This window comes from Danio rerio, chromosome 24 (assembly GCF_052040795.2).
Source record: "Danio rerio strain M-AB ecotype USA chromosome 24, GRCz13ab, whole genome shotgun sequence".
Taxonomy (NCBI): domain Eukaryota; kingdom Metazoa; phylum Chordata; class Actinopteri; order Cypriniformes; family Danionidae; genus Danio; species Danio rerio.
In genome coordinates, this window is record NC_141044.1 from 1,887,501 (window position 1) to 1,900,000 (window position 12,500).

General features: G+C 37.6%; 1 protein-coding gene across 9 annotated transcripts in view; it reads right to left on the reverse strand.

Annotated features, from left to right (window-relative positions):
• pard3aa (par-3 family cell polarity regulator alpha, a) overlaps window positions 1-12,500 on the reverse strand; it is a 647,780-nt gene that overhangs the window by 219,462 nt on the left and 415,818 nt on the right. For 6 of the 9 annotated variants that reach the window (XR_015524636.1, XR_015524633.1, XR_015524635.1 and 3 more), the window contains exon 17: window positions 11,008-11,159. Coding sequence is in view for 4 of the 9 variants with exons in the window: in XM_087309010.1 (XP_087165136.1) it covers window positions 11,008-11,159 (152 nt within the window). In the remaining 5 variants the exon portion in view is untranslated. Of the gene's footprint in view, window positions 1-3,597; window positions 3,643-11,007; window positions 11,160-12,500 lie in introns of all 9 variants that reach the window. The other 3 variants (XR_015524632.1, XM_087309009.1, XM_087309011.1) reach the window with 1 other exon arrangement.

A 12,500-nucleotide genomic window follows, 5' to 3' on the forward strand; every position in this document is an offset into this window, starting at 1 on the left:
TTTCAGCTCTGAGCCAAGGAAATATATATATAAATACATCAAATAAAAAAATATTTATTATTATTATTATTTATATAGGGCAGCAGTGGTTAGCACTGTCACCTCACAGCAAGAAGGTTGCTGGTTCGAGTCTCGGCTGGGTCAGTTGGCATTTCTGTGTGGAGTTTGTATGTTCTCCACAGGTTTCCGAATTGGGTAAACTAAATTAACCATAGTGTTTGAGTGTGAATGAGTGTGTATAGATGTTTCCCAGTGCTGGGTTGCAGCTTGAAGGGCATCTGCTGTGTAAAACATATGCTGGATAAGTTAGCGGTTCATTCCACTGTGACGACCTCTGATGAATAAGAGATCTAAGCAAAAGGAAAATGAATGAACTATTAATAAAGCAACACTGGTTGATTCAGACACCCGTGCCAAAGTTATGATGATCAGCAAAGTTTTCATGAGGGATTCTCAAGGCCAGCATCTGCGTATGAAAGCACGATCCATCGCACATAATTTATTCAGCAATTTTCCGCATGGAGTTAAAAGGGTTATTGGGCTTAAAATAGCTTCGTCCTGCGCTGTCCAGGAGATTTGCAGGAGTCTCAGGGTTACAGATCCTCCATTCCTTCAGGTCTGAATCAGTACTCGAGCAGAGGACGTCCTGCTAATTTACTCTGATCACTCATTACACTTTCACCGACGTAATGGTGCTCAAAACCTGCCCAGTCATGCTGTATTTCTGCTCAGTCATCAAACCGACTTCCCTCAATCCCTCTTAATGAAGACCGTCAGTGGATCTGTTCATATTTTACACATCTGGGTTGAAACAATTCAGACTTGTTTCATGCATATGTACGTATGTACTACTTTAAGCACTTTAGTCTGCTTTGACTGCACTGATTGGTTAAGAGGGAAATGATTACACTGTAAAACAAACAAACAACAAACAAACGGCTTAGTCCTTTATTTATCAGGGGTTGCCACAGCAGAATGAACCACCAACTATTCCAGCATACGTTTTACACTGAGAATGCCCTTCCAGTCTCAACCCAGTACTGGGAAACATCCATACACTCTCACCTTCACAAACACTATACAATACGGCCAATTTAGTTTATACAATTCCCCTATAGCGCATGTGTTTAGACTGTGTAGAAAACTGGAGCACCTGGAGGAAACCCTCGCCAACACAGGGAGAACATGCAAACTCCACACAGAAACAACTGATTCAGCTGGGACTCGAACCTGCGACCTTCTTGCTGTGAGGTGACAGTACTAACCATTGAGCCACATGCCACCCTTTGGATCAAATTCATTCATTTATTCATTTTCCTTAGTCCCTTTTTTCCTCAGGGGTCGCCACAGCGGAATGAATCGCCATCTATTCCAGCATATGTTTTACACATCGGATGTCCTTCCAGCTGCAACCCAGTATTGGGAAACACCTACACTTTCATTCACAGACACTCTTACACTGCAGACAATTTAGTTCATCAATTCACCTATAGCGAATGTGTTTGGACTGTGGGGGAAACCGGAGCACGCCAACATGGGGAGAACATCCAAACTCCACAGAGAAATGCCAACTGATTCAGCCAGGACTTGAACCAATGACCTTCTTGCTGTGGGGCGAGAGTGCTAATCACTGAGTCACTGTTAACGCACTCGTTAACTATATATATATATATATATAATGAAACTAAACTGTTATCTATATTAATCTCATGTGGTTGTCAGAGCTTGATGTTAACATGTTCCTAAAAATAAAATATATAAAAGTTTGTCCGTTTTTAGTCAGATTAAAACGTAACTGTCACCTGCATTTTCCTTGACAGTAGAGTATGTTGTTAACTTAAAGCCAAACAACAATGTAGATTTTTAATAATGTGGTAACTTTGTTTACTGTTTAATTGCTGTATTTCTCAGTTGACTCGATTATAACAGTTCATTAGCATTCTCAATAAGAATAAGAATATTGTATTATATATTAATGTACACTAGTCAATATTATCATAAATATAGTCAACATTTCCCGATTGATTCTCAGGGCCCTATCATACACCCGGCGCAGTGTGACGCAAGAAGCGGCGCAGTAGTCTTTTGGTAGTTTCAGCTTGAAAAGAGTGGTTTTGAGGCGTTGCGCTACGATGTTTAAATAGCAAATGCATTAGCGCTCATTTGTGTGCCCATAGGCGTTCTGATCTAAAAAGGGAGGCGTTCTGAGGCGGACCGCTGGCGCGTTGCTATTCTGAGAAACTATAATAGATTTTTCATTAGACCAAAACTAACCCGGTCTAAACTCCAGCGCAGAGTTGCACCTCGCTTACACACTGCTTAATACACACCAGAGAGCAATAGGCAAATATCTTTACATATGAAAAAAATTTAATATTAAGGATATATATAGGATATAATAAGAATAGATACAGGATATAAATATAAAGGATTAAAATATTACAAAACATATTATCTTCTAGCCTACATAAATATGAAAAATCACTGCTTTTATGTCTTCTTCATCTCGGGAGGCTTTTTCAGTTCATTCATAACAATTTGCTTTTGTTTAATGTTATTATTATTAGCAGTGTTATTTATTATATCCATATTTATATTTGTTTTATTAAAAACAAGCTTAGATTTGTCCACCTGTCAGGTTTTAGACCATATGGGGCATGGCAGGTGTATTCGGAAATAACTCAGTATTTTGAGCACACTTGGTCATTATTGTTCATTTATTCGTTTGCTGGAAATTAGAACTGAATTTAGAAATAGCTTTGAAACGAATATTTGCGCTTAACAAACAAAATTAATTATTTATAGGCTAATTGATGTCTGTGTGTAAAGGTTTCCCTATCCAAGAGCGAAAGTGAAAGTAGATCCATTATCTCTCATTCTCACGCAGTAGATGCTCTGTTTAACAGTTTTCTGTTATAAAACTGTTAACTGTTTGCTTGTGAAATGCTAATTTTTTCCACTTAGACTAACTTTGCGTCCTGTGAATAGCGAATGCACTTATGGCGCGACGCAGCTGGCTCTTAAAGGGAATGGAAGATGAGACTCTTATGGATTTATTCTTAAAACACACCTATAACTCATTAAGAAAATAAACTCAACCCTTTTAGACCATGCGCCACAGCGCAAAGCTCATTTTCCCATCCGTAAATTAGCAAAAATGCGTTCTGACACACCCTGAAAGCGTTTGCACCCTGCGCTTTGCGCTCTGCGCATGGACCGTCAATATAGAGCCCTAAGACTTAGCATTGGCATGAGGCACACAAACAAATTGCCAAAACTTTTTCCCCACTGCTAATAAACAGACTTGATTTTGCAATTAGCATGTTGCTACGCTAACAACAGAAATTATGTTTCTTAATACTCACAGTCTAAAACACAAAAAATTGCCAACCTTCTTCCATCCTAAATTAGTTAGCTATCCTCACATTGCATGCTAGGACGACACTAAATATTAGTACACAATCTCCTTTACAGTGACGTATATACAGCATTGGTGTTAGCTACACCCAGCTCTTGCACCAGATCTCCAGAGTCTGTGTGTTTTACAGTGTGAATTGAGGTTAGTATGGAGTGTGTGTCCCTGACCGGTGGCCTTACCTTCAGTTCCGTCTGTGCGGCGAGTGAGGTTAAACTCATCGGCTACTGTTAGAAAGGCAGAAACAAGTGTGATTGATTAATTGAAGACAATCCGCCATGCAGTCCACCATTACCAGAGCCGTGCACCAATTCATGCCAGTACAGATGTTAGCTGACATTTGCAAAAGGCCAGAAGCGAGAGGCATGCAGATCAGACACACACACACACACACACGCACACACACAAAGACAGATCTGAGAGTATTATCATGCAAAAGGTGATCGCTCACATTTAAAAGCACAGACCGGCTATATTGAGTTCAGTTTCAACACAGGCTCATTAGAAGTATGTGCTTCAGTCTACATGTCTGTGAAACTGTAAATTCAAGTTTATTTGTACAGCGCTTCTCACACTAATTATTGTTTCAAGGCAGCTTTATTATTGCATTACAGAAATTTAATTCAGAAAAGTTACGGTTATTAGTTTCCATAACTGAATTAGTTACTAAAATTAACTAGTAGCTAATAGCTTTTAACAGTTAAGGTTGTTATTATACAAGCATAGTTAACCTACAGTTATATAGTATATATGTGATGTCTATGTGTATGTTTAATGAAGTGTATTTGTGTATTAAAAATTAACTTTAGCATAAGCTTGACTGCAGTTTGGAGGAGAGTGAACACTAGGGGGCAGTGAGACGACAACTACTTTGTTCCTTTTCACACTATTGATACTTACAGGGGCATTTTATTGACAAATAAAGGAGTATCTTTGCACGAAACCTAATAAATCCCACAAAATAACTTAATGCTGTTTATGGTGTCACATTTGTGTCACCTATCTATCTCCATATTAACAACTTTTTGCACAGTTACAATTAATGTAAAATCAAGGTAAAACTATGTGGTCACGGTGCACTTTTCTCTTAAATTTGGTTTTGAAAACACTATTGGTTGGGTTTAGGGAAGAGTTTAGCTCAGTGTTTTGCTAACTGATCTAGGGCACATTTCCGAAAACCATCGTAAGCCAAAACTGTCGCTAATTTGTATGCTTGCAAATACACCTCAAATAAATAAACAATACCCTACTTGATGATAATAATAATAATAATAATAATAATAATATTAATAATAATAATTATCATCATCATAATTAATATCATTAATATTAAAGTATTTTTTAATGCTTAATAAATAATAAATATTAATTTTAATTTCTTAATAAATAGCCTCATTATTTATTTATTTATTTATTTATTTATTTATATGATTTATATATGAGATTAGTATACGTGTTAGCTTTTTGTAAGTGATTTTATGTTTTAGAATAGAATATGTAATGTTCTCAATAATATTTGTAAAAGAAACACAGGCCCTATATGTGCCATTTTCATATATTTTTAATTTAATATGGAAAGCGAGTGCATGTTTTTACCAAAATTTATTTGCACATAGAAATGATGAGGGTTTTCTCTAAAGTAGTTACTCCACTCTGTTTAGAGCGTCATTATGGGTGTTGTACATTATAACTAACGTGGTTCCAATGATAGATCTGCGACAGAGAAACTACGGTTTTGGGAAACACTTGTCACCACATCGTTCTTTTAACAAACGATACATCGTACTATGATAGTCAAGTCGCGAGTTATGTCGTTGTTTGGGAAACGAACCCCTGTATGACAAGTGTCGGCTTCTGAAGGATGTGTACAGAAGCACAACAACAGTACTCAAATGGGGGTTTTCACACCAATCGTACTATTCATGTATAATAAGACGCTTTATGAGACATTTTGGTTTACACACTTAATTCATGCATAAAATTCACTTCACTGCAGATGCAAAATCACTCCGGTTTCATTGAAAAACAGTTTAGATGGATTTTGTTAAGAGCATATTTGTGCTTTGTGTTATATGACAGGCTGAAAAATGACATGGACTCTGTGTCCTTTCTATATTCATCACACTGTACAAAATATCCTACAATTTTCCATATTTTATGATTCATGTTTTTATTTTTCTCTTATTTATTTCTGTTTTTGAATCGCATTATGGGAATTTTATCTCCCTTCCAATAACGTTTAACCTTGAAAAGTTAAAAAAAGGGACTTTTCTAAACCTTTTTTTAATAGTTAAAAGTGATATACTGTCTGGGTTGGGGCTGTATATTACGCTAAAAAAAACCTTGTAACAAACTGCCAGCAAATTTTCTATTATTTTACAATTTATTATGTTACCTCCAACTTTTAAAATATCAATAAAAGTCCACACAGTTTTATTAAACTGTAGACAGTGCCCCCTTGTGGATTTGTCATCTAAAATGTGCAATAAAACGTACCCGGCACATTGTATTTCACCATAGATAAATACATTAAATATGGCATACGACCCCGAGCATGTGTCAATACCGCCACCATATTTGTACAGGGCTCCCCATGACAAAAGCCATTCAACTGCACTAGTCAAGACTAAAGCCAATCCTAAGATGCTTAAGAGACTTTTGCTGTGCATATGGGTGGAGTAACAAGCAAACATAGCAAACAAAGGCAGAACATTTCATAGATAAGATTTCAATTTCATTACTGCATTGACCATGAGATAATGTAGCACCAAATTCTAGGCTTACTTTAGTTTTGTTGAATAAAATTAGCAAGCAATGTAGATAAAATATGACAAGACGCAGAAATGCCAAAAACTTATATTATTATCAGTTATTTGAAGTACCAACTAGGTTCTAAAGTAACTTATAAGGGTGCCTGATAACATGACAGTGTCTACGCCTCAATGTGCGCACTGTCCACCCTAAATTATTGAACATTACAAACGTTACCATTACCTCAGAAAGGTGGCTGTGCACATTGAGATGCAGGGATATCAATGCTTCAAACGAATCATTCATAACAGAGATTCATTCACCAGCGAATCGCTCCCTCCAAAGTGAAAGCAGGAGATGAGCTGTGTTTCAGAACATGGAGTAGTTCAAATTTAACAGGGAGGGTGGATAATACATATCCATATACAACAACAGCATAGGTGACATCTAATATAAATGTATAGGGGATTTTACCTTTTGCAAACATGTATTCTGAGAAATATATTTCCACTAAGCCTGAGCTGTCCGGTTTAGCTTCATAAAGCAGGTGTAACCGATTCCCTCTCTATCTTTAGAGTAGGAATCACACCATCCAGTCTGATCTCCTTTTTTTTCTTTCTTTCCTTCTTGTAATTTTCCCCATGTCGGCTCTCAAATGTGTTTTTAAACTGTTGCTGCAGATTGTATTGTTCTAAAAGCCTGAGAGGAGCAAAAATATATACTCCGGCATTAGACCAAATGGCATTTGAAGGAAATGGCTCATAAGAACAAAGCACAAGAGATTTGGTGCAATTGAAATGTGCTTCTAATGAGCAGAGAGGACTGGAAATGGCCAGTGATGTCGAAGCACTTCTGTCCTGCTCTAAATGGACTTTAAAAAAAAGGTGACACTTTATTCTGGAAGACTGTGAGAAAATGTAAGCTCATTTCTTCAACTACCAGCCAAAGTTATTTTGTTAAAGTCAGTACATTTTTCATTTTTCATTACCAACTTATATCTATTAAAAGAAAGATATATAGAAAGAAAGCAATATATCAAGTTTGAGATCAGTAACAATTTTGCACAACAAGATTACATTCATGTAACAAAAAAAAAAAAAAAAAAAAACATTGGGCTCTATTTTAACAAACTAGGCTCATAAGTCTAAAGCACATGACGCAAAGGCATTAAAGGCATGTCTGAATCCACTTTTGCAATTGTAGGGACAGAAAAATATGTTCTGCGTCCCTGTGCATGGTCTAACAGGGTTGTGCTTATTCTCTTAATGAGTTCTGGGTGTGTTTTGTGTATGATAGGGCCCATTAACTTAAAGAATCTCCTTTAAGATGTTTTGGTACTCCCATAAGTAATAATAATAATAATAATAATAATAACAATAATAATAATAATAACAATAACAATGACAATAATAATAACAATAATAATAATAATAATAATAATAAAAATAATAATAATAATAATAAAATCAATAATAATAACAACAATAATAATAATAATAATAAAAAACAACAACAACAATAATAATAATAATAATAATAATAATAATAAAAATAATAATAACAATAATAAAAATAATAATAAAATCAATAATACTAATAATACTACTAATAATAATAATAATACGACTAATAATAATAATAATAATAATACTAATAATAATAATAATAATAATCATCATCATAAAAGTTGGAAACATAATACACATTTATTAATTACTACAAATATCCATAAATATGCTATTTACATCATATTTTTTACCTTTTAAAATTTCATAAATTCTATAAATATATTTTATAGTTCTTCAGTTGTTTCAAAAATAAATAAAATACCTTTTAAAAAGTCTAAAAAGATCTAAAATGCCTCTTGCGAAAGACATTTACTAAACTTGCAACATTTCAAATATGTGCTGTTTAAAACATTAAAACATCAACAACCTTACATTTTTGTAGATGTAAATTGTCTGGATTTTTTGCTATAATCCAGTGACATTTACACGCATATTTAGGTGCAGTTTAATGTTCAAATAGTTTTTGCAGTCATGCTTATGGTTACGGTGATAAGTATGGATTTATATGCGCCTCAATTTCACACCATTTTAATCTTAACTCGGTTTAAAATTATTAAAGCTGCTAAAGACTTTTCCTGTCCTGTTTTTCTCCAGTTTTGTGAAGAGATAGTTCACCCAAAAATTAAACTATTGTCATCATTTACTCCTCCTTTACTTGTTGCAAACCTTTGAGCTTCTTTCTTCTGCTGAACACAAAATATTTTATAAATAAAATACAAAAATATTCAATTTAATCTAAATGAAATCTGGAAACCTGAACCATTGTTTTTTTACTGCTATTGAAGTCAAAGGTTACAGGTTTTCAGCTTTCTTCAAATGATCTTTTGTGTTCAACAGAAGGAACAAACTTTATAACCACGTCAGGGTGACTAAACAGTAAGTAAACGTTCATATTTTGAGTGAACTATCCCCTGAAGTTCAGTATGTTGGCCTGTTGCTGCAGGAGTGTGAAGCGTCTGGAGTTTGGGGTCTAAAAGTGACTCTTCTCTCAGGAGACGGCGCTCTGATGTGGATGAGGACAAAGACAGGAGGATGAAAGAGTGTTTTATCTCCTCTGATTAGGCATGCGGTCATGCGGCAGACGCTCAGAGTCCCGCGAGAGAGCCGGCGAGTGCTGCTTCATGCTCTTAATGACCCTGACCTGTCCTTCAGGCCCAAAAACACTGAAACACACGGTCACCACCCAGGAGAGCTCAAACACCCGCTCATATTGACCACATATTGAGTGCTCTCGGTTTTGCGATTGTTTTAGAGCTTCTGATTCAGCCACCTATTGGAGAAAGGACTAGAAGTCATAAATGGCAGAGGCGGCATAAGAGGCGGCACGGTGGCCTTAATAATTTGTTACAATGTACTTATTGTGTAGATACATGTTCTTACATTGTACTTACGCTTGATTAAATACCTGTATGTGATTACGTCTGTAATTAATTTCTGTAATTACATTTGTTATTATACTGTTGACCATCCCTTATACCAGGGGTCACCAATCCTGGTCCTGGAGGGCCAGTGTCCCTGGAGGGTTTAGCTCCAACTTGCCTCCACACACCTGCCTGGATGTTTCAAGTATACCTAGTAAGACCTTGATTAGCTTGATCAGGTGTGTTTGATTAGGGTTGGAGCTAAAATCTGCAGGGCACCGGCCCTCCAGGAACAAGTTTGGTGACCACTGCCTTATACCTTAACCAGAGGTCGCGTTAACCGAATATTTTCCATCATTGACGGATTTTTTTCATCAGTGACGGAAAAATCTGGAGGTGATCCGTCATTTTGATGGATTATGCTGAGGGGGATCTATTGTAATTTGTAGCTGTAATTCCCACTCCTGTCCAGCTGATGGCGACTGCCCTTGTTTTGTCTCCTCTTTGTCACCGCTGCGCTACGTACAGTTGGAAAAATCTCACCGCAGCTGAGTGTGAGAAGTTTCTTTAAACAGCCAAATAGTTGCTATATTAATAATGAAGGTGAAAAAGAGGACGTGATGCAGTAGACGATGAAGAACAAATATAAAAAATCCTCAGTCGCTGACAGCTGTTTTTACGGGCCAACCAAGCGGTAACAAGGAGGTCGGGTGCTTTGGAGTGCGTTGTGAGCACCATGCACTACCGAACACAGAGGGGTGAAGCCGCGCCCCTGGTGCTGAAGGAGCGTGTGCTGCAGTATTTTTCCCGGTGAAACGAGTGCTTGCAAGACCACGAAATCCCACATTCAGAAAATCCAGCAAACTTCTGATCGCTTCCTTAGGAGAAATGTTTTTTAACTACAAAACGTGGTCTGAAGTGGTGCTACCCAGATAGCAGGTCGTAATCGGCCCGAGCTAGGCTGCCCTTCGGCGCCTCCGGCTCCGGCTCGGCATCGGCGAGTGTTATCCAGGCCGAGTATGGCCCGCAGCTCGCTCCCGCACATGCCTTTGTGATGCGGCTGTAAACCACTGTCCCGATTCCTGTTAACCATATCTGGCCCGAGTCTGTCTGTAGAGTCCGAGCCGCTTGTGGCAAGGACTCTCCAGTGTGGCAGCAGAACGCGGCTTCAGCCTCCAGAACAAATTTAAAACTGTCAGGAGAAGTCGACTTTCAGAGGCAAAGACACAGAATATAATGACAACCGCCTCGGCATCAGTCTCTCTTGATGCGTTTGATTACGCACAGCAAGCACCCAGTTCAGGTCGACGCAGGAGGAAGATATGAGTTAAGGCAGATATGAGTTTTTGTTCACTTGTCAAATAAATAAATTAATAATTTAGCCTATATGCTCGCCGTGCAAGTTCATTATTAAAATATGAATAAAAAAAGCGATTAGAAAATATGCTAATTAATTGACAGTCAATAATAGGTTATGACGGAATTTTTACAACCCTCTCCGTCAAAATGACGGACAATGACAAAGTCTAACTCAATCTCTGACCTTAACCCTTCCTTAAACCTACCAATACCACCAATGCTGCGCATAACCTGACCTGTATCCCAACTCAAGAGCAGCAGAAGCGTTCTGCAATACAATTTCAACACGCTAAGTGCATTGTATTTATTTTTTGATGCAAGTACACAGTAGTTAAGGACGCTTAATATAAAGTGGGAGCAAATAATCTGTCCTAAACACCCTTTGCATGTTGATTCTGCATAATCCTGTTAACTTTAATGCCACCTCAATGCTTGCATGCGCAGCCCAGCTGACAAACCACACTTGCTAGACTGCAGAGGAACATGAAGGGCAGTGCAGGGGACAGAAAGGGGTGGGGCAGTGGACAGGAAGTTGTGTATGTGTGATTGTTACCTAAATCCATACTCTTGGACTTGCGACTCTGGATGATGTCCAGTTGAGTAGGGTCGCTGTATTGTTTGGTCCGCTTTTCTGACATGCTTTGCCGGCCAAAGCCTTCCCTCTGAAACATATCCATATCCATATCCAAATCTGGACTGAGCGTACTGTAGAGGGAGAGAGAGAGAGAGAAATGAATAGTGTTCTTATATATGAACAAACAAATAAGAAGGACATTACAGCAAAAACAGGACTGTAAAGAAACTATTATGCCATGTGCTTGATGGGAGTGGGCGGAGCTAAAGATCTCTGATTGGTGGAATTTTTGCACAGCATCATGGGGGATGTAGTGTTTCTGATGCATTCCAGGAATATTCATGAGCAAATGGGTTATTATTGTAGAAATACACTGTATTTGCATTTCCTATCCATGATTTATTAATTTATTCCTCTTAAAGTGTCATGCGCCGAGACGTTTCCAGATAAAACCCGCACAGCTTTATCTAGGCCACTGACATCATTTGAGACCAAAGAAAATATAAATGTTTAGACATAAAACTTTCAGAAAGAAAGTAAGCGAATGCAGCTTTGAAGCAGTTTATGCAGCTCCGCCGTCTCCTAAGAGGACCTGAAAAGTTTAAAAGACACAGGAGACGTTGTTTTTTTCTCCTCATCCTGAACAAACAGAAGCGCTCGAGCTCAACCTTCACCGGGGGTTTCAGAAAACATCACGCTCGCATGTTTTGTGCTTATAAAATCTTTCCTTTTGTCCCTGCGTTTCCTTTTTACTGTCTGAAGTCACGAAGGCTGTGACTCAGAGAGAGTGTGTGTGGTTGGTAATTCACTGCAGACCGTCAGGAGCTGTAATGTAAACCGCAAAAACATGACTGAACTTCCAGAACGGCAGTATGAGATTTAAAAAAAAAAGAAAATAAAAAGAAAACAAGCTTTGAATGTCTGCTGAAGTGACTTATAATGCACAGCTTTGTTCGATATGTGACGTATTTTCGACTGAAACATGACTCTTTGGGCGGGGCATATTGTAGCCCCTCCCCTTATAAAAAATAGCCAATAGCGTTTTGTTTATATCTCAGCTCAAACAGTAAGAGTTGTTGTTCTAAATCACATCTATGTCCTTAAAGATCCCATGAAGTGCTTTAAAATGTGTATTTCTATGCAATGTTATCTGTTATCTGACGTAATATCAACTAAAATGTAAATAGAAGCGCGAGCATAGTGTAGCTCCTCCCCTTTTTACATAAACAGCCAATAGCGTTCTATTTTATCACAGCCCTGCTAGTGAGAGTGGTCGAGCTCAAACACATCAAATGAAAAGCAAATGAGAAGAAGGGGGCGGGGCCTGTCAGATAGTCAAGAGCATTTGATTGGTCAGAAAAATAAAATGAATGAAAATGACAATCATTACCTCAGGTACTGAGCATCACTAAGTGTTAAAAACCACAAAAAGCTTGAATTCAGATTTCAGGGGGACTTTAAAGCTCTGAAGA